Below are 23644 nucleotides of genomic sequence, written 5' to 3' on the forward strand. Positions count from 1 at the left end.
CCTGATAAAAGAGTATTGTCAGGTACATACTGTTGGCCTAAATAGACAATTGAAAAATTTGCGTCATTGCACAATATCAAAATGAAATTATGATATGACGAGGTCATTGTATTGTCAGGATCCCTGTCAGACCATTGGTGTGTTAACCTCTGTCATTCCCCTGTTTTGTTATTGTATGCATGTGTTCGGTGTTCTTCCTCTGCCTGCCTCCAGACACCTCCCATGGTCACACCCCTGATAGGTGCACAGCTGCGTACTCTCCAGCTGATTGCCTCTGTCTTCCAACCCCGTACCGTCTTCCAACCCTGTGCCTACTAGTTTGCCTGCCTTCTGGTGTCGGTCCACGGGAAACCACACCGTCGATCCTGCCTTCTGGCCAGTGTAAAAAAAGTCTGTTCTGTACCTGAATCCTGTTTTGTGGTCTTGCTATTGGGTCCTGTCCTGAACTCCCTTGACATGTATATAGTATGTCGAAAAAAAGTCATAAAAAGCCATATTATGTCAAAAAAGGCATGTCAATGCCATAGTTTAACACGTCCAAACAAGTACTATATAGTATGGTATGTTATATTGTATATCTAAAAAAAGTCATAAACCCTCATTGAATATTATGACAAAAATATCACGGTATAATTTGTCATAAAACGTCAATGTATAGTATGACGACATGTTAGAGTTCAGTATGTCAAAAAAGTAAAATTGTAGTATGTTGAAGAAAGTCATGAAAACTATATAGTTAGTCTAAAAAGTATTTACTATAAAACTATTCATAAAAAAAGTCGTAGTATTGTATTTGAAAAATAGTCATGCAAAGTTATATTATAGAATGTTGCAAAAAGTAATTTATGTCATAAAAAGTCACAAAAAAATACTATAAAAAGTTATAGTGTAGTATGTTGTAAAATGTCATTGTACAGTATTAATGGTAGACTTGTTTACTTTAATCAAAGCAGAAATCAACAGCTGAGGCAAATGGAAAATATATCAGTCACTCATCTTACATCAAGTTGCCTCATTTCACAGAAACAGCTCCTGCCTTGTGGAAAGCCAGAAACACTCAGACGTGATTGTGTACAAACCCTCCCACCATCTTACTGTAATTCTAACCAGCAAGATCAACACAGGGCAACAGCTGGTGCGGCTTGTTTTGACTGCAGCCCTGTACCTCTCCATTTCATAACTCATAATTATTTCACTTGCCTATCAATATTCATGAGTTGTGCATGTAAACACAGGCTGGCATGTTCCCATCTTTCCCAACAGGATCCTTGCTTCACTTACTTCTCAACGAGGAGGCTGGGAGCATCACAGCCTTACTTTAGCAACATGAAGAGGTTTAGTACCTGTAGCAGCTGCATTTGTACATCTACAAATGGGAAGCTTTAATTAACAATAGAACCAGTTTTTATTTGTCATGGTAAAGCGCCAGCAAGTTCCCATTGTAACTTCAGACCGTCAATAGAGACAACAACTGAGGAAACTGCTCAGTTCTCTGCAGACAGCCAACTGACAGGAAGGAAGGAACAACTACGAAGCTGCGACTCAACAAAAACTTTTTTGCCACTTTTATCTTCAATTCCTCTTCGAAAGCATCAACACCTTTCGTTCTTGTGGCTCTATTTAAATATAAACTGCATGCTAGCAAAAAGAAGGAACTAGAGCTTAGCGACACCACCCCCTCCCTTCTCTTCTCTAGCGGACAATATCCTCTTTTGGACCCGACCAGCCCCCGTTTTTCTGTTATCTCTTTGGTTTAAGTGTGGCACACACACACACACACACAGCAGGGATGATTGTCTGTGCAGATGGTGCTCAGTGTGTGGACTAGAAGCTGAGACAGGCGGAGAGGGACAGACTCCTCGTCCGACATGGGATGCTGCAGTGTGACCCAGAGGCATACTGGAGTGGACGAGGTGGGCCCTGATGAGATCGAGCTCCTGGAACTCTCTGGAGACAATTTAGGGTAAGACATGAATATAAGTTTATGATTTAAAGCTGAGAACTGCTCAAAAATAAAAAAGCAAAGGTGGGGAATTTACACAGTTATGTCTGTACTTGGATCCCGGAACAAAACGAGGATTGAGTCAAATATATTATGTGTATCTTCACAGCTTTAAAAGAGAATACTTTTTAGGTTTGTTTAAATGTGGTTATGTGTGTTGGTGAGTTCTGCAGGAGGAAGCAGTGACACTCTGGGAAGTGAATAAAGCATTTTAGCAGCTTGTCTTTCAACCGCTGTGGTTTTTATTTGACATGTCATGCGTCACATTTTGGAGCTGAACATGTAAAACACAAGAAGAGAGAGCCTCCCGCATACCCTTATTCAAAGCTGCACAGTATTCAGTGATACCATTTCCAGGATGTACACACTAAATGCTTGTTTTCACAGAGCAACAGGATGGGCTTTTACACAGAAATCTTCCAGGTAGTGCAGAGAAGAAAAGATTCAATTCCCTTTAACCGCGATGAAAACACCTGCAGAACAACTCATTACATCCATATGATTTCCACTTATCAGCACCCAGCAGAACTAATTGGCTCCTATTTACTAAACAAGAACTTGGGGACTCGGTGATGCTGCACTGACGTGATTAGCAGCTTACTATAAGACAATGGCTGAATCATGGAGGGGTTTAATACAGAGTCAGGGCGGGACAAATCCCCTCTTGTTCTAAGGCTAAGGGATTACCAGAGGATAATTACAATAGTAACTACCAGTTCTTATGTGTGGCTGTTAAATAATTACTACTTATGGACGCAGCCCATTCACAGACAAAGATGAACACTCGCATATAAGATACACACTGTATCACTAGTGACTGTTTATCACTCAGTATAAAGTACTGTCATAATTACTGATTTTGTTGGTATCTGAATAACATCATTCAAACTATGAATTTGAAACGGGACCGCTAATTCAACTTTACAATGGGAAAGCGAAAAGTATTTTTCCAAAAATGTAATGCTCCTTCTCGCCACCATCATCCACACATTGAAATGTTTCTGTTTTTCATAATTTTACTTAATTCATGTTTACTTTTATGGGGGCAGGTATATAGCATGGACCAATGTCACATACCAGCATTCATAGCTTAAGATTGCAATGTGAGCCTGTAGATGGGCCTCTATAAAGAATACTCAAAACTCAAGATGAAATACATTCATCATTCGTGACCTCATGACTGATACCTTTTTAGTCATCCCACGCCATTTTGTGTGCCATAAGGTGCTCCACATATTGATCCACCAAGCAGAGAATGACATTTTACCAAAGGAGGATTTACCAAAGGGCATCTTACAATGTTCTCCATAAACACACCCAGAGATAGTGAGCCAGAAACCCTCAGAGGTACCACCATGTCATTGCTTATTTGGCATTTATGGACAGCTTTAAAATAAGCAACATATTAGTTTCTTAAAGAAACGGCAGTAGCGAGACGTTGTCAGCTTCCTGGTCAAAACTTCATTTTGAGGTTATATCTACTGATATATCATCTATCTGCATATCATTTATGGTGAGTAGTTCCTCTGCTTCCGTTGTGCGTTGCATTGTGGGACAATAGATTACATAAACATCATACTAAAAAATGTAACCATTTTCTGTATGCATGATTGTTTTTACTATACTTAATTTTGTCACTTTGTCTGTGTATGTCCACTACAGCGCACATTCAAAACTGGCTTAGAATTAGTATTTGTAGGCATTGGCTACAGAATATAGCAGTAAGGAGGGGGGGGGTCTGTGTCTGCTCTGACTACTGTAATCTGATTACGTCTGTCTGCCGCTGGGCTGCAGGAGGATCAAGACCAGTCATTTAAATTGTGATATGCTCTATTGCTCTTCAATCTCTATTTATTTTTCTTTGAGGCTCACCAGGGCTGCAGTCAGTCCAAGCACAAGCACCATTAGGGAACACATACAAACAGGGGTCCACAAACATAGTGTTAAAACCTGACTCACTGCTTGGAAGGGCAAGACAGAGCCAAACAGAACATGCACTTTAACATTCACGTTGCACAGACAGGACTATAAACTGAACCCACATCCGTGCAAGAATGAGGCCACGAAACTAACCACCCCTCAGCTGTGAGTGCTGCCACGTGACTGATGACGTGTTTATTCAGGGTGTGGAGTCTGGGAGAGACCAGGCTTCAGCTGTCAGTGAGGACCAGCAGAGATGAGCAGCCCCCGCCACCACCGCGCCAGCCTTCAATACGACACCTGGAACAAGAGGTCGCTATGCTTGTGATGTGTGATGTGTGTGTGTGTGTGTGTGTGTGTGTGTGTGTGTGTGTGTGAGAGTGATGTGTGAGTGTGTGTGACAGAGACACAGACGGAAACTTCATCATGCACTTTTCACAGTAAGAACACAGCATGTGGCTCACTTTGGGCAAACACTGTAACATTTTTTTAGTGCTCGAGCAGAGTGTGGCGAGATGTGCCTCACATGAATATGAACAGTTTCCACTGTTCCACAGTGCAGTTATTTGTGTTGAGGCCAGACACGCACTGTTTACACACCGTAGGAATTTCCACGACAAAAGTGAGAGATTCTGCATTCCCGGTTTGGTGTGATTCAAACTTTACAGGAAATAAAGGAGGGAGGAAACACTGCCACACAAACTTGAGTTTTTGCAGTTCTTTCCACTTGAATGAGAAATTGTCTAAATATGAAGCTTCCAACCACCAACAGAACAACAATTTTAGAAACCAAATCCCCCTTGATTGTGAAGCATTTTGCACAAATAGCAATGACTATAGAGGCTTGAAACAGTAAAACAAACTACAATTTGCTGTGTAATGCATGACTCATCTTTCTGTGAAACATGTGGCCACATAGAAATACTGATGGGGCAGTGACATGGGATGGCAGAAAAACATTTAGTAACATAGAGTATGCAGGACCCTTTCTTTTTCACTAACATACACAGTTTATTACAACTAAGGAAAAATGGCCAACCAATGGAAAAGCTACAAAATATTGAAATGTACAAATCATAACCAATACACATGGGCTGATACAGTTTTGTGTCCGTAGGTGGTGCTGTGGGGCAGGAGCAGAGACGAGTTACGCCACAGGATTTACTCCCACCAGCCAATCAGGGAGTGGGAGGGCCAACCTGCACACATGTATGGAGAGATCATCCACTCCTCCCTGGTGTCTCTCTACAACAGCTACACACAGGTAACACTGCGTTGCACATGGGTGTCAGCTGTTATGAGGCGTGGCTCCACCCAAACATCACCCTACAAGGGTTTATTTTGAAATCCGCTTTCAGAAAATGTTTTCTTTGTGAGTTGTAATACTGCTCAAGTTGTTGGATTCCAGTAAACTTCTGTCTGGCAAGCAACATCTTTAATTGAAAAATAGTGAAACAGGTCAATTTTATTACATTGCCTGTGTGAACTCTGGAAACTCTGACACTATCAGCCTACACCTCCTGCACTTTAAAAAAACATGTTCAGCTTGTTTGGTGTTACATTGTTGTCACACATCTTAATGTATTTTTCCCCGACAGGAAACCAGTGAACACTTCCTGGTGTTATTCTCCTTCCACCTCTTGATCCTTTCCCTGGACCACCCTCGACAAGACTTCATTTATGAGGTATTCTTTGTGCATTTTACTTAAAAATGAAATGCCAGATAGTGGCTAAGGTTCAAACACACTTTAAAGGGTAACTTCTGTTTTTTTCAACTTGGACCCGATTTTCCCATTTTTGGTTTCTAAAGTGACTAATGGGTACAACAAACATCTTTTACACTAAGCTATACTTGTCCTACTTCTACAAACAAAAGCATTGGAAAATAGGGTCCAGGTTGAAAAATACCGAAGTCGGACAAAAGCATCGGAGCTCAGTATCTGCTGGATGTGTAAATGGGCAACCACACATGAGCCATACCAGCTTTTTAGGGGATAATAATAATAAAAATGCATCATGATCTCTTTGGAGGAAACTGAAGCACATTACTTTATCCTGACACTTTGTGTTATCTTATCTCACAGGGCATCCTTCCCCTTTCTGGACTTTCTTTGGAAGCTGTCTCTATTGACCCTAAAACGTCACATTCACCACACATGTTTGAGATCAGCGGTGAGTCGGCAGAAATCGTCCAAATTCAGCTGAGACATGGAAACACAGTGTAAAGTCCTGAGCATGATTTATGTTGTTCCCTCTTTCATCCAGGTCCAATGATGGACTCCAAGGTCTTCATATGCGCCAGTTCTGCAGAGCTACAGAAATGGATGCAACACATAGAAGATAGGAGATACAAGTCAATGGCACAACCCATGAGTCCCTCCTACTGCGCTCTCTCCTATCTTGTAATGACCAACTGCTGTACATCTGCTTACAACTCTACATGAAAAAGTAGACGAGTTAAATTGTAATGAATAAAATGAATCACATATCATATGTCTTCCCTAGTTACCCTGTGATGAGCACTGGAAAAGAGAAGAACTGAAGAAGTACTTACTACAAGCTCCCATTTGGCAGTGGGAGGGCTCGCCGATACAGCACATGGGTCAGCCGGGATACACATCTATCGTCCATATCATCAACACACAGAGACAGGTAATAACGACTCTGTCACACTGGATTAGGAATCTGCAAATGAGCATGGATACAAAATAATTGGAGAGCAAGAATTTACTCATTTGTCAGCATGAAAACAAGTTCACTTCTGAAACTAAACTGAAAAGATTAAAAAAAAAATGTATTTGTCCTTCCATACTTACCACCCGATGACAGATGAACCACCACTTACAGAATACTTCTTGTTTTTGTTAGAGTATCTGAAAATCAAGACCACATTTCCTTTTATAAAACACTTCTAAGTAGGTCAGGTTTCATGTTAGATTTGACCTACTGGCACACAATGTGGCATGAACTGTAGAGGCTGCTTTCAGTTATGGTCTCTCCTTTATTTAACAGAAGATCGAAATGGAAATTATTTATTTACATTAAAGGATAATTCACATTTACTACAACTTAGGTCTTATTTTGGTTATTTGGCCATCTTTTCTATTCATTATAATTATCACAATAAAGTCAATTAAGGGCTAAATAGTTTTTCTTGCACCCCCTGCCTTTATAGCATGTCTCACCAATTAACTTGGAATACACTATAATATTATTACTCATTTCAGATATGGACCAAGTTACAAATATAAGACACAAGTTGTGATAAACTGCAGCTGTGCTTTAAAAAATGCTACTTGTGGCACATGTCAATATGATAGTTATAAGTGTTCACTCTATATTATAGAGAACATTATTTGAAGTGTCAGTCATTTGTCAGTGATACTCTCTGTTTTGAACAGCTAATACAACAGTAGCAGTGACATGGCTTTGTTCTTTCAGGGACTCCAAGAAAGACTGATGGTTCTCTTCCCTCAAGACGTCCTGCTGCTGTCAGTCGACAACAAGCGTCTGAATATAAGATATGAGGTACTGTAAAATGACTCTATGGGAAAAATCCATAATACCTCCTCAACCACTGTGGCATACCTGTGTGTCCCTGTAATCTTTACACAGGACTTGTTCTTTTGACACATGACATAAAGCATGGGTGGAACATTTTGTAACTCACACTTGCCTTCAGTCATTTCAGTCAGTCGTTTTTCTCTTGTACAATCGTTGTATGATTGTAAAGTGAAAACTCTGGACAATTTAAAGCATTTCTATTTCTTCTACGTCATCTCTAACAGGGCAGGTTGCCCCGACACAGCATCAGAGCAGTTGAGCGGTCTGCCCTGCCTGGACGGCTGGAGTTTGAGCTGATGGGTATGCTGTGCAAACATCCGACATTAATACTTTCTTGGCTAAATGTAGCATTTGATTACAGCAAGAAATACAGTCATTTCATAATCGTTGTTGTGTCGTAGGTGAGCTGATGGAGCCCCTGCAGGTCTCTTGTGCCTGTCTGGAGGATTATCGGAACTGGATGTTTCAATTACAACAGGTTAGACTATGTTGTTTGACATCTTTTAAGGAATATAAAATGGTAAAGAATAGTGTTTGGGTGTTAAAATAATGAGCTAAGAGAGGATGAAGAGCTACGTAGATCAGAGGGGAACTGCAGAGTTGGGGAATTCTTTATGGCGTTGTCAATACTTTGTCATTGTATGTTTCAAACTGCCATTTGCTGTTGGACTAGTTAGAGACTGGTGAACGTATTGAAGCATTTAGCAGTTAAAGAGCCATATACTTCCCTCAGTAGCCCAAAACAAAGTTAAAAGACAGTGAATATTTGATGTTTTTATTTTAGCGTAGCATTTATTACATATTCATTTCTGCTGACTACATTCAAATGCATGCATCAGTGTTACAGTTCTGCATGTAACATTCCTAGTTCACTACTGGTTTGGTTTTGCCTCAAATGTGAATTAACTTTGCACCAACAAGATTTTTGTCTTTGACCTGCAGCCAGACAGAAACGTTGCTGTGAGTCCCACTGCACCTCCAATCATGCCGAAGCTGCAGAGGAGCAGGAAGGAGTCCCAGGAACCAATGATAACAGCCGACCAATGCCACATCAATGGTCGCAGCTGACTCATCTGAATGTGGAGAAGGTTGACTTTTATTATGAATCTGAAATAACATGTAGATAGTATGTACATATGACTGTTATGTATAATTTTGTCACAAAATTAAGATGCAGCAGTTTGGAGGCTCTGAAATGTTCTTGCCCAATATTGATATATGTGATATTGTTACACTGAGGGACTAAAAAGACACTTTTAGTTCTCTTTCATATGGGGACAAACGGAAAACAAGGTCATGACCCAGTTTAAGGCCAGACCACAGCTAAAACAATGTCAGTCTGTAGAGCTATAAGGGTTACTTACTGAAGAAAATAGTACTGAAGCAACTGTACATACTTAGCTTTGATGTCTTTACTATAAAATACATAATGTTTGACCTTTTCACAATAAACCTTTTTAAAACTCTTAAGAGTTGTTTATTCAACACAACAAAAGATGTAAGTATCTGTATTTATTACAATGGTTAAACATTTACAGTAGTGTGCAGAGATCCAGTGTATTACAGTATATGTTGGTGTTAGAAATGAATCAAACTGAAAACCTTATAGCTATGGAAGGTAATAATATCTGTTAAGTCTTTGTTCACATAAATTACAGTCATAATAGTAAATTAATCATTTTCTTACTCTTTATACATGAAGCCATCTGCACTTAAGTACATTTACATCAGAATCTCCTTAGAGAACAACCAGCTAGAGGAGTATAAATACACAGTTAAATTACAACTCACAACGCAGACGTAGAAAAAAAGGGGGTTATAAACATTGTATGTGCCACTGGGAGAGTTTACAATTGAATGTTGATTATAGTGGTTCATTAATAACAGGTCTCAGCTCAGTTACACTGCGCTTTTGATCATTTGGGGATTTTTGCAACTAATGAGGGGGACGATGTGGACGATGTGGACGATGTAGGCCTAAATGTAATTCAGTCTTAAGTATATGACAGTATTACTTGATGCTGTATGATAAGTGTAATATAACAATTTCTAGTGTTTGTTCCACTGGGGTTAAAGTTTATAAAAGTTAGTTGAAGTGGGGTAAAACCTCTACCCTTTTACCACACGGAGGGTCAATGTAAATGTCTCCTGAGGTGAATTTGGTCCATTTTCTTGTTTTTAAAAGACAATTATTTTGTATTTTTCTTACTGTCAACAAATACAGTGAAAATAACAAAACCAACAATCCCCACCATGTCTGTGGCACTCAGCACCAAGCTCAACTTGTTCCCACTGAAGTGCATTTGTTGGGGACTATTTTCAGCTGTGCATTAATATGTATTTGGTGCTCTAGTCAGTATTTGCATCAGTGGGATGGTTTATGTAATGTTGGATCAGTATGTGTTCACGGTAACGAAGGAATGTCATTGAGAGTAACAGTTTGGCTCATTGATGTGTGTTTGATTGTTTTTGGACACCAATGGAGCTTTACAGCAAGGAGGAATACGATATATCAATCTTTAGCTACACAGACAATACTTGTCAGTCGGATAAATTGTTTGTTTTGTTGACAATAACAAAAAAATAAAAAATATAGTCAGCCTAACCCTTATTTGTGTAGTGTGGCCTTGTTAATGAGATAATCTGTCCTTCATTTTTGTTACAGCAGATTCGTGAAATCATCTTTGAAAAAGGCAAGGATGCTTTAACAATCCACATGGAGAGGAACTGTTGCACACTGATGCACTGTAGTGTATCAGATATTGGATGGACTAAAACACAAAATCAGGTTTTCATTTATCTTCGTAACTTTTCGCAACTTTTTATCTGTCTTCTGAAATTAAAGCAGCACTCAGTGTGAACAAAGACAGAAGATAAAAGGCCCCTGATGTGTCCTAATGCAGCTCAATAGAAGGATCTGCCATAAGCCACTTTCTGATGCTGTAACATTACGTGAATGACTCTCCTGCACCTCACAGAGCTCAGCTGACAGCATACGACAGTCCAAAGATGGAATCTGGCCACAGGAGACATGACAGATAAAAAAACGTATAGAGACAGACTCTGTCATGAGCCGAGAAATGTACATATTTACCTTTGGATATGATTACATTACTGCCTGTGCTGGTAAATGTGCAGGTGTTCCTCAGACTTAAAAAAAATGGAAATGAATGCATTCACAGAAAGCATGCATAAAGTGATTGCTCGTGAACATGACTCGTGTTGTATAAAAGCTGTTTAAGCTAAAAATGTATAGGAACATTAAAAGCCTTGCACTCTCATTTCAAGACTGAATTTGCAGTTAGCTTGCTAAAGAAAAATGCTCACACAGTTAAAAATGTTGGCTTGTTTTAGCACCTGCGTACTACAAGTAGGTCCCACATCCATCTAAAATCAAAACTAAAATGATCCAGAAGCTTAAAGATGCAACTTAACGACTGAAACACACCTTTGACACACGACAAGTTGCAGTAAAAGTGATTAGTCTTCCCCCTCCAGTTTCTGCGTGACACATTTGATGCGGATATTTTCTCGGAGGTTGCGGAGGCGAGCGCTGCGACTTGTGATCTCTTCCACGTAGGTTTTGGGGAACCAGCCCCGTTCCCCGTCAGACAGTCTGATGCCTTCCACCCAGCCTGGTGAAAGAGAACATCCCTTTGACATCAGAGAAACCACTGCACATACACATCTACCACTAGATTTAAACTCAGGTGGCCAGTGGCACAGATTTACCTAATTTAGGTGCAGGTTGAGGTCGGAATGCAGTTTATCTAAAAGAGGACTTTATCCAAACTCTTACCATCACTTGTAATGGTCTTAGCATGAAGAATGTCGGCCTTCTCCAGTGTTAACTCGTCATGCTCTTGGGCCTGATAGCTTTTGATGCACTGAACCTGGGATATATCTAAGACAGGAAAAGACAGGAAAAAGATGAATGAGAGGATTAAAAGGTTTCCGCTGATTTATAGTGCACCTAAAGCTCTCCACTGACCATCATTCTCACTGGCTTGCTCGATGTCTTCGAGCGGATCAGATGGAAACATGGCTGTAATCCATCTCTGCTTCCCGCTCCTTGGCAAACACAAGAAAGAGCAGTTACATCACCGTCTGCTGAAGCTACCTGTTTATACTTAGGCATACTTAATTATTGTTGTTACTCACTCGGTGTGTGACTTGAGCAGGATTTGGTGTTTGAGCTGTTGGACTCCACACAGCTGCAAGTGGAAGATGAAGCCTGAGATGCCCTGCAGCTTCTGACTGAGGTCCTTCACTTTCAGCTCTCCCATCTTGGCGTGTACAAACACCATGAACTTCCACGTGCTGCAAAAAAAGATAGCGGCTTATTATCAAGATCACCAGAAGACCGTGCGTGTCAATTTTTCCCTCACATTAATAACCAGCTGGTGTATCTTTAAAGCCACTATGAGTTGAAGTTTTAAGTGGTCGTGGCTTATTTTAAATGACTGCACTCTGTTGTGCTTGAAAAAGAGTGAGATAATCCTGGTGAAAGCGGGTGCAGTCTATGTGCTGTTTTCAGACCATTATTATTATATTATTATTATTATTATTATATATATATATATATATATATATATATAAGTGGTTTCAATGTTCTCATCTAACTCTCGACAAGTAAGTGCATAAGCCAATTTCTCCAAATGTCAAACTACAACACTTGCATGCCATAAGTAGATTAAAAGAGAATGGTCTGTAAGGAGATCTCTTCCTAATGCGAAGAACAAGAAAGAGGGAAAAAACAAATACTTGTTCTGTGCAAAAGCTGAACTGTCATGGAAGGATACTGTAAGCATTTTTGCACAAAATAAGCACAGTCGATTTTGTTCCCTAATTTGTCACTAAAATATAATAATCAGTAAGAACAACCACTTTTTGAAGCCAGCTTGCTACCTCAGCACACATCATTTTATATATATTTATTTACCCTTGATTCAGTCCTCACCATCAATAACCTGGTTAATATAGCTTATATTGTGTGTTTTTATGTAAATCTATTTGAATGTGTCTTGTCTGAAAGTGATAATGTATAGTGTGTTAATTTACCCTTTTTAATAGCAGATTTTGCCTATGCAAATCAAAGACATATTTCTTCCTTTTGCACAAAAAAAAGTATTTTCTATTCTATTTTAGTCATTGCAGTGTTGTTGCTGTGGGAAGGGATTGCTGCAAGACCAGTGTGGAGAGGAGGGATGATATAGCATGTGAGCATTGTATTCAGACAGACTTATGACGCTCTTAGCGTAGGTTCAGAGAGGAAGACTATACTCTTGCATGCCTAAGCCCATAGCTTATTTACCATACATCTGCCATCACTCCTCATGCAGGCACACTCATTATTTCCTTGCTGTCATTGTTCGGGGCTGTCAATCATATCAGCCCTCTAGATCAGCTGGTCTCTCTAGCCAATAGCACAACGACACAATTACATCGTTGGCCTATCATCTGGCTGCTGTCTTTCTTTAAATATGATTGTGTCTCTACCTTCAGTTCGGTCAAGCTGCTGTTACGCAACCCTCCACCTCCCCATCTCCGCCCCAATCTTCACAGATTCATCAACTTCATCAACTCATCATTCTATCAACCTCATCAGCCACCATGCACCACCAGTGTCTGGACTCCACGGGGGGATTTATATCGTTGCCGCTCAGGGCAATCACAACTCGATCACAAATCTCCTCGTTGAGTTCAAGCGGCAAAGAATTATTTCTGTGTAACTCATTAACGCAGCATCTGTCATAATAAATGTTAACTACTAATCATTCACTTGTCTCTCCTGATTGAAATCATTTAACTTATGTTTAAAACATAAAAAAAAGTCCTTGTTTCTTATCATGAGTCAGCAATCAGTGCAGTATTTTAGTCATTGGTCTCTTTGTACCGACTGCATTTCACTCACTCCTTCCTGCGGGACAGCAGTAGACAGTCATTGAACAGATGAAGGTACACAGGCTTGGTGGGCAACTTGAGCTTTGATCCAGAAATACTCATCGTCTGAGTGTCCACTTCCAGGAGTTCACCGTGCTTCACCAGCCAGCGGGACTGAGAGATCAGAGGAAAGATCTACAGAGAAAGGAAATAAGTTGCTGAATAAGAAACACTTAACAACGCAGATACAAAAAATGGCCAATTTACAATGACTTCGGTCACCTTTCCCTCAAAATTGATTTTCTTATTGAGGTGAATAAGTTCCTCCATCCTCTTCATTGACTGCACACTGGAGTTACATTCTTTGATGATCTAAGACGACAGACACCAACATGGTTATTACTGTTGTGCCTCACCAGTGATAATACTGGTACTCATCCAACTGGCTATTAGAGGTGATAATCACCACCTTTTTTAGCTCATTGAAAGCCTTCGTGGCAGTGTCCTCATCTCGGGAGCCTGGTGTCGTCCTCTTTAAGATGTTCTGAAAAGTAAATATGTTTTTTTGAAGACGCGCCAACAAAAGTGAATAATACTTTTGTTGGGGAAAAAAAACCTGCTGCGGCGAAATGCTTAGCCGGTCCACATATTACCCCATTTACAGCACGTAATTGGGTTTCAAGTGCGAACATGAACTCTGCAGTGAACGTTTGATCGTGTACCTCCACCAGCATTTTGAGCCGTGTGATCCTCTGAAACGGGAGGATTAGAAAAGAGGTCAGAGGAAGTCTTTGGCAGATGGGGTCCTCCTCCATACGAGCCAGGATGCCGGGGAAACGAGGGTTCTCGTGCCTGAGAGGACAAGACGAGTACATTTAGAGAAACGATTGAGTGACTTTTAGTGAAAGTGGGGGTAAATTCCAGCGTGCTTTTTAACCCTGAGAAGAAGAAAAAAATGTCAGCCTCCTCGAAATGAAACATCTGCAAGTTAAGTAATGCGGGACTAAAATAACACCTGAACACACAGAGGAAATTATGGAACTCCAGCATGAAACAATTGGATTTCATGCACCACAGCCGCACAGAGAGATAGTGCCTGTTTAGGTCTCAAACAGCTGATACGTTACACATTTGATGAAAGCAGTTACTCACAGCAAACGCTGGTATGTCTGCTCCTGGTATGCCTGGTTGGTTACATAAGGTAAATAAACCCTTCGCAGGGCCGGGCAGTGTTCCAGGACGATGTCGCTCACGTCGAAACGCAGAATGTCTTCCTCCAGCCTGTGCTCCAGGTCCTGAAGAAACCTAAAAGGCACCGAGTGAGAAGAAAATACACTCAGAGGAGGAGACAATACGACTGAGATGTTAACATAAAGAATTGAAGGGCAACAGAGGCACATCAGCAGCATATTACATCACCTCTCACTGACACCTTTGACTTCAGGCAGCTTGGAGAAGAGCCACTGCTTATTCTGAGCTCCAAGACACTCGGCGAGCTCCTGAGACAACATGAAGTGGTCCACTGCGATGGTCAAACTACGAATGTAGGAGGCCTCAGACGTCACCAGCTCAAACTTTGCCTGAGTTTAGGGAGAGACAGAAAGTCATGCCGGGTCATCTACAGTACATGAACAGGCAAACGGCTGTGCCGGTCTGCGATGTCTCATTCACCTCCTGTAATTTACGTTCCTCGTTGCTGAAGTTGTCGAGCTGGCCGCTGGTTCGAACGTCGGGGATGTCCTGCCACAGTGCAAAAGCAGAGCCTCGCGATGAGCGAAAGGAGCTAGATGGAGAAAGGTTAGAAGGAGACGGGATCCCGTCAGACCCCTCATCCCTGAGCCCCTCCTCCTCTGTGCCTGGCTCCTTCCCTTGCTGCCTCTGGATCTCTCTGTTGATGGCGACGTCACTGTATTCCTGGTACAGAATAGCTGCAGGAGAGTAAAAAGGGGATGTTACAGGAAAATTCAACCAAAGTCTTGATTTAATTAGTTGCAAATAGTCCAGGGAGACTTACAACTAGGCAAAAACCGCGATAATCGATTTGAACTAGCAACAGTTGGAAGTGTGCAGAAGTCCTCCTCTATGGATTTCTTTCGCATTCTGTGAAAAAAAAGTGAACTGACATCAATACCCTTTAATCTGTGCAATTTATTAATAGTTTAAAACTGTATTTACCCTAGTTTTGTGCTCCACCGATGCAAAGGCATGCCATTGTCACTGCTGGGCGGAGTAGGTGCAGGTCCTACAGGACTGTGGGGCCCGCTATCACTAGAGCCTCCAGAGCTGCGGTGCCTGCAGTTGGACTTATCTGAAGAGGATAAAAAGCACACGGTGCAGGTGTGAGGTAATAGACCTCATACAATGAAGGTTCATGAAACGATACTATCAGTTTGAACCTCTCTGGATGTTTAGGGACAGCTTCATAAGAGGAAAAACTGCAGCATACACTTGACATAATTAGTTGTATAAGGGCTCTTTGAGCCCAGTTTATCTATCCGTGCCAACTTCTTCATCTACCAAACATGTAAATGACCCAGTTACCTAGTCTTTGGGGGTAACACATAGCGTTCGTTTACAATTAATCTGTTGATAACTGTTTTAATTATTACAATAAATAAAAAAAGTAAATAATCCATCTCAATTACCCAGAGCCTAAAGTAATGTCTTCTATTGGCATGTTTACTTTGATCAACAGTCCAAAACCCAAATGTATCACATTTCCTGTCAGTCAAATAATTGATTAATTTACTCATTGTTTTAGCATTTAAGTAAAGCATTATTTATTTGAGAATTTAAGAAGAATTCCACTTGTTGGAAATGCTGACATGGTGAAGCAGTGTTTAATATTCATGAGGCACTTGGAAAGTGCAACTGTTGTGGAGTGAAAATGAGGAATGTGTTGTGAAACTCTGAGCAAACAAGTTAATGGATATTTTTCATTCAACTGTGCAGATGTTGGATATTTGAGATTGAGTGATGTGCAGGAACAATGAAGCTGATAACCCTTACACTTTAAGCTAAGTTTTCCTTTAACTTGTCACTAATCTGACTCGTCTTTTGTCTTTGTTCAAGGAGAAGGCCAGTGAACCTGTTCTTTTTGTTTTTTTATACTGCTCTTGGTTGGTGTATGGACTACCCTTCAATGATATGTTACCCTGATGATGATTCTGTTCTCTACTCACAGTCAGCGTTGGGGCTGAGGCTGTTGGAGCCTCTGTCTCTGGAGGCGACCCGCGCAGACAGCGACTTGCCCAGCTTCAAGGTGAAGGAGCTCTTCCTCTGAGAGAGCTGCAGCCTGGATATCAGTTCTGAAGCCGAGAAGCGCCGCCGTTCTTGATCCCCCTGACGGCTGCGGGACAAAAAGCTCCCCCCTGTGGCACTCGACATCTCTACACTCTCGCTGTCTTCCCCCAGCGCTGGCATTGAGTCCTCTATTATCTCCAGTGGTTCCTCAGGTAGATTGAAAATATCATCGTGACTGAGGTTTGGGAGATCTGTAAGGCCGTCTGTGGATGAAGGCCTTGAAGTGGCCTCCAGGGAGGATAATCCACTGAGGTCCTCCTCCAGGAAAGATGCAAAAGGTCCTGGGAAGATGTAGTCTGCGTCCAGGATTGGGCTGCTGAGAGATTCATCGCTCTGGCTGTCGGGCGAATAAACCTGCATCTTTCGCCCTGGAAACAAGAAAATAACTTAATATCAGACTAAGAGAAAGCACGTAAAGAGCTTTTAAAAATGATTTGTTGCGTAAACTTTGTCCATAGCGGAAAACAGCTGCACACTCACGGATAGACTTCTCTTTCAGTGAACCTTGGGACGTCCTCCTCTGGCAGGAGTCTAGGCTCTGAAACCCAGGACCTTCAGGTGAGGATGGGGAGCAAGGTAACGGAGATTCCCAGGAGTCTCCGTTTGTGTATAGTGAGGACAGAGGGAACGGCAGAGGGAGGCTGAGCGCAGCGTGGAAAGGACGACATACTGTTGTGACGGCACGAGGTTTTTCTGTCTGCTCCTTCAAAGAAGTCCTGATGCTATTATGGCATTCAAGCTCACAGTCACCCGCAGGTGTATAAGAGTTCAAATTCAACACTGTTTCGTGCTCATTGTCTGTCTTGTGGCAGCCGTTCTGCATGTCATTTAGTTCATTCAGTGTGTGTGTGAAACCGTTCAGGGGCAGGGAGTGTGTTGTGCATTGTGTCTCTGGAATAACGATTGGCCTCGGGGAGCTAAGGCCGCTCAGTTTAGGAGTCACCGGTGGTTGTAGCTCGATAAAAGCCAATGTTTCCTGCTGGCACACAGCGACATGCTTGTGGTGGCACGGGTGGAGAAGAGGCCTGTCCTCCTGGGCCTCGCTCAGAGCCTGGGACTCCCCTGAGCCAGGGATCCACATGCTGGCACTCTCTCCTCGGCAGCGAAAAGCGTGAAAGTGGGGTTGGAAATCAGGAAAAGGTGACAATCCATAGCCAGGAAGCATGGCTGAGCGAACACATGAGAGCTGCAGAAGAAGAGAGGGAAAAGAACAATTTAATAGGTTTTACTCAGGCCAAAATTCTGCATGATCTTTTTATCATTTCGTTAGACTTTGTTAGACCCTGAAGGTTTGATTCCCTTAAAAATAAAAACAACTTTCTTTTTTTTCACAAATGAAAAATAAATTCCTACAGCACCTAGTCAAGCACTGAGAACATTATAATTATTGTAGTGGCACACTCTAAGCTTAGTAAAGAGATTACAATGAGTTACAGCCAAATGTATAAATTCCAGGTTAGAGGAGAATAATGGATTCAACTTGCCAATGCAGCATGTATTTATACATGCATATAAATGGAATGCACTTTTTTGAACTAATCAAAAAATTCATCACACAGATATTAGTCAAAATTAAGAACAAAAGTAATGTGTACATTTCATAGACTATTCAGACAGTGGATGTTTAATTGATGGAGAAATTACTTTCTAATTGGCTTTTGAACATTTTGGGGATTTAGCCTCATTTAAGATCTTTTAACGTGCGTGCGTGCGCACTCTGAGCAGACTCTGCTGGAAATGGCAAGATGGACCCTGAAACTATTGACGCGTGCAGGATGTTTCCCAGTCACACACACGTACCTGCGTGGACAGACTCACGCACACAGAATTAAGTCTAGTATAGTGTGTCTCCTGAGCCGGGTCTTCCTGCTCTAATTAAAGACCTCCCTACTCACAGCATACAGCCCCTGTACTTAACATCCACACACACACACACACACACACACACACACACACACACACACACACACACACACACACACACACACACACACACACACACACACACACACACACACACACACACACACACACACACACACACACACACACACACACACACACACACACACACACACACACACCAGCTCCAGACAGAATACCACAACAGACAGATAGACAGAGGAAGAGCGCACATCCTCAGCACTCTCACCTTTCACCTGAGATCTATACTCATCCATCACTCTGGTTGTTGGTTTGCCTTCCTGTCAGCCCACATTAGCTGGCAGGCACCTTTTGTGATTGAATATTCACAGTGAGCATCTGTTAAATCCCAGCAGCGGGTCATAAAGTTAGCTCTCCTGACAGGCTGTTAAAACACACTTGTGGAGCTCTGTCTCTTCTTACCCTCCTGCTTCCTGAACAGGTAATCCTCAACTCCTGATTCAAAGAGCCGATTAATACAACACATACAACACACACGGCCTCATGCGAACTGTGTGCACAGAAGGATACAGAGACAAAATGTTTTTATATTATTAAATTTAGTCAGATCATTCAGATCAGTCACATCAGATTCATTTTGTTCTTTCATGTTCAAATAAACTGTAAACAGTGGAAAGTCATGAGCAAAAAAAGGAAAGATAGACTGTTCTGCTGTTCTTTGACTATATTGTACATTTATATTTCAGGCTAACTTGCTAAAACATTCCGTATTTGTTCACCCAGATCATGTGCCCTGTGGCCTTTAGCCCAAAGCCAGAGTAACTACTTTCAGAGATGATTTCTTGTCTGAACGTCAATTGTTAACTGTGTACTTCTTTCTTTGTCTATTTGTTCAGAGGTCATATGTCTTAAGCCGGTGGATTTACTTTGGAGAACAATGTAGGCTGGATAGTCTTCCCCTAGTAATAAGTTAGCTTTGCCATAGAGTGCAGCAGAGATTGAAAGTTCATTCTTGACCTTGGAAACCACAAGTTCCACAAGTTCACTCAGCAGCCGTGAGGGAGCTGTTGTCATATCACAGGTTCTTGAGTTGACATGGGAAGATGTTCACATTTCCATTTCTCTTAGCACTTTAAACTTCTCATCCATGTTGGCTTAAAAATGTTAAACAAAAAAATATTTTTTTCTTTTTCTCTGTGAGAGATTATTTGTAAGTTAGTGTTCAACATTATGACACACTGTAAATCTTTATGAGATATCTGTATTTTACATTATAGTAAGTAGTATCACATAAACTTTACATTTGTAATTTACACATAGACTGTATATAAGAAGTGGACGCACTCATTGGCTTGTGTTCTGCCATTTTGAAGCCTTGAGCTGATGAACATCACGCTGAAGAAGACTTGAAACTAACTATTGAGACCATAAAGTCATGTGTACAATGATTACTGAAGTAGGGTCATTTTCTCAAAGACTTCTATACAATCAGACTTATTTTTCCAAGGAGTTGCCCCCTGATGGTTATAAGAAAGAATGCAAGTGTAAGAATTGGCGACTGAATTAACATGGAGTCTCTCTTTAAAGGTACAGTATGTAGGATTTGGTGGCATCTATCAGTTTGGTTGTAGATTACAACCAATTGAATTCTGCTTACTCTTCCCCTTCCAAGACTGTGGTAATGTAAGCCATCAAGTACAAAACTGAGGTAACGCCATTTGCCTTGATTTCTACTTTTACATTAACATAGCACCAGATGCAGGAAAAGGACTCATTGCAGGAGTCTGTCTGAATTTTATATGAGTGTTATAATTCATTTTATTATAACACTACTTTAAGAGCAACAGAAGTCAAACGGCTGGCGGTATCACGGTTTTGGACTCTGCGGCTCAAGTTCCCGCATTTTAACAAGCGTATCAAAGCACTACGGTGGCCTTCAGGTAACGTAAAAAACGTGAAGGGCCCTATATATCTAGAGGCAGTGTTTGGTGTGTCTGTTCTGGGCTACTGTAGAAACATGGCGGTGCGACTAACTCCCTATCTAGATAGGAAGGGCTAAAAAAAGCTAACAAAAATGCAACAATTCTTATTTGCAAGTGACACTAATGCAAACAAAGTTATGAAGATTATATTCCATGTCTGCTCGTAGACTGCCCTAAATCCAGCACACTGTGCCTTTAAGAGGATAAAAGCATGAATTAACACTTTTCCCGGATGTGCAACTTTGCTTAAAATGGTGTTTGTTTGCCTGGAGAATCACAGACTAGATAACAGATAATAGTTCACCTTCCTTTTTATTGAGCACACATGTGTTGTGCTGTATGCTGTGAATATGAGGCTGTTGAAAAGCCACACCTGCTTTTCAGGCAACGGCAGGCAGCCCAGTCAATCCTATCTCCCTCTGTTTCTCTCCTACACTCACACACATATGATTGCATGTATTCACACGCACACGCACACGCACACACACACACACACACACACACACACACACACACACACAGTAGTGCAGGTACAAATGGTTACCTGTTCCCTGCTGCAGACAAAGGCAGCCTTTATTTGTGAACCTGGGCCAGGCTGCCCTGAGCACAGGACACCTGAGAGAGTGTGGGAACTCCTTATACTGATCCACTCATATAGTGCAGCCACTGAGCCACATGCACACACATGCAGACCACTGCTGCATAATGACACAATCTTATCGGGTCCTGGATGTGATAACTGGCTGGTTATACTGTAATCCGGCTGTAGATGTACAGCATTAACCAAACATTAATCTCTATCTGCAGTCATATCAGATTAAATATGAATTATTATTAGTATCCTGATGAATGAAGGTTCACATAATCCTCCATCAACAGCCAAGTGATAATAAATCAACAAACTCTTTAAAGAAAATTAGTTATCTGCTGATTTGATCAAGAAACCTCAATGATCCCAAAAACTGACAATAAGCCTCGCCATCACATTTATCAAAACATGAAAGCATCCGATTACACAAACTGCACATTCCTCACGGTGATACAATTATATCACGCGATTAAAATCTCAATTCCAAAGACGTGTAATTTCCCTTGTCATAGCAGGGTGTTATTTGACTGTTATGGACGTTGCTGCCAGTGTTTCCCCCTGTAATTTCACTAGGCTGCTCTAAGACGCCATGTCTGCATACAGCAGTTAATGAATGGCACTCTGGCATGCCTTTAATGCCAACAGCCATACGAGGCGCATTTCTAATTGTGACATTTTTCATCTTGAAGGTCTGAGAATAATCCTTTAATGGAGTGCAGCACATAACAAATCCATTGCTGAATCAGCTTCACGACAGAACCAACTGTCTAATCGCATATTTAAAGTTTGTTTGACGTTTGCCAAGGGGGGAGATAAGAATGTTAAAACAAATGGATACATTGTTGGAGTGAAGGAGGACATTTCTACACATTGGCCAATTTTCCCTTATGCATGTTACCGTTTTGCAACGGCACGGTCGCTACACCCTTTTTCCCCCTATAGCAGGATGATAATGTGCTGTAGTCTGGCTGTGCAAGACTATAAGAGAGGTTGACTAATACTCTGTGTGTGGATGTGGGTTTTACGGTCGATACATGAGACTCTACAAATTCTCATTGATCTAAAACAGCAATCTACTGTTCTGTTCAGTGTGGTCCGCTTTCGCATTGGCCCGGTACAGCCTGCTTTAATAAATAGAATAATAAATAATACATTTCTAATTATCAACAAATTTCATGAAGAAGATTGAAATCAACAAATAATTGATCCAACTATGAACATACTGTAGTCTATTTTAAGTTATTTCGACACCCACCCTGGTGCTGTTAAGACTCAATAGAGGACCAAATGTGTATTCATCTACAGCTGAAACTATTTTTTTTTAAATAAAACTAAATATTTGCTCCACCTTTTTAAAGATGTATGTCATCAGTAGGAAACACAAACCCTCGTGGCTCAGTGCCACAAAAAGCGTAGTGAAGTCAGAGAGTATTGAGAGACAGAGAAAGGCATAACTAAAATACTGAATGTCACCGGCCTTATTGTTTAATCGTGCCAAACGGTAAATACAAGTTTCACTGCAGCCTCAATGCAGGAGATAAAACTGTTTGCTTGGTAACAGAGTCAGTCGTAGCCAACCTGTGATGTCTCCTCCCTCAAGACGTCACAACTTGGCACTAACTGTACATGAACTGAGATTCAGATCTCACGAGGGTGCTTTTTGTTACGTTGGTCCTGCTTTCTGGAACACAGATTCTCAGTGGATGTTTACCAGGCTCAAACTAAGCTTGTGAGATTATGTGAGGGTTTGCCAGGACAGAGACTCCGTTAAGAGTCCCTTCTCTCTTGTGCGATATGTCATCAACAAAAAAAAGAAAGAGGCCAAACCTGTATGAGTTTCAAGACATTTCCAACCTCCCTATACTTACTTTTCAGCTGCTCCCGGATGCAACCCAGATCAGATTTCAAGCCTAAAAACTCTCACTCTGAAGTCAACAACAAATGCCAAAGCAGTTATTCCAGTAGTGTGCGTGGTGATGTTTAGAATAAGTAACTTGGTTCCAGAGCAAGACCATCAGAACTTTGTTTGCTTTGTCTTCAATCTTGATGTTAAGTGTACTGCTCCTTGCAACTTGTGCAGCAGAGGAGATATGTCACCTCCTGCGTATCAGTTAGAGCAAAACTAAACAAAATTACCCAACATCTGGTGTCAGCTAACATGAATGTTCTATCAGGCTAAAAATGTATGAAGTGAAACAAACCTCACGAGACATTTTATTAAAATAAAAGGACACTTTGAGCTGTGGTCCCACATGGAAGTCACTAAAAATCATATCAGAGGATCATTTGTAATGTCTGCAGACAGTGCTTTATCTAACACTGATCAGATTGTGGAAACTTCCCCCGCCCACATTTTCTCTCCACGAGCGTAAGTCTGGTGTGTTTGGTCAGACAGACTGGAGTGTCCTGACAGTGTGGTGTGACCAGCTCATGTGTGTGTGTGAGATCGCAGTTTAACTCTGTCACATCAGACCACTAATTGCCAAGCAGTAGACTAAAGAGCCCAGCATCGTCTGC

The 23644-nt window shown here is 41.3% G+C and overlaps 2 protein-coding genes across 2 annotated transcripts; one reads left to right on the top strand and one right to left on the bottom strand.

Annotated features, from left to right (window-relative positions):
- Positions 1–1308: 1308 nt before the first annotated feature.
- Positions 1309–8958, top strand: LOC142951354 (putative pleckstrin homology domain-containing family N member 1). Its single transcript, XM_076092858.1, has 11 exons — positions 1309–1963; positions 4126–4234; positions 5040–5186; positions 5521–5607; positions 6007–6094; positions 6188–6324; positions 6428–6574; positions 7364–7450; positions 7711–7786; positions 7888–7964; positions 8429–8958. Exons 1-11 carry the CDS (start codon positions 1869–1871, stop codon positions 8552–8554), a joined length of 1176 nt encoding a protein of 391 aa, XP_075948973.1. The 5' UTR covers positions 1309–1868; the 3' UTR covers positions 8555–8958.
- arhgef19 (Rho guanine nucleotide exchange factor (GEF) 19) lies at positions 8281–17837 on the bottom strand. Its single transcript, XM_076092870.1, has 15 exons — positions 17153–17837; positions 16552–17040; positions 15545–15677; positions 15384–15469; positions 15041–15297; positions 14789–14949; positions 14522–14674; positions 14092–14221; positions 13839–13913; positions 13652–13741; positions 13401–13564; positions 11648–11806; positions 11478–11557; positions 11286–11390; positions 8281–11121 (listed from the first exon to the last, which is right to left on the bottom strand). The coding sequence occupies exons 1-15, from the start codon at positions 17835–17837 to the stop codon at positions 10967–10969; spliced, it is 2922 nt and encodes a 973-aa protein (XP_075948985.1). The 3' UTR covers positions 8281–10966.
- Between the last annotated feature and the right edge of the window lie 5807 nt (positions 17838–23644).

The sequence above is a fragment of the Anarhichas minor genome, unplaced genomic scaffold (genome assembly GCF_050575085.1).
Source record: "Anarhichas minor isolate MPS153535 unplaced genomic scaffold, ASM5057508v1 ptg000003l, whole genome shotgun sequence".
In the NCBI taxonomy this organism is placed as follows: Eukaryota; Metazoa; Chordata; class Actinopteri; order Perciformes; family Anarhichadidae; genus Anarhichas; species Anarhichas minor.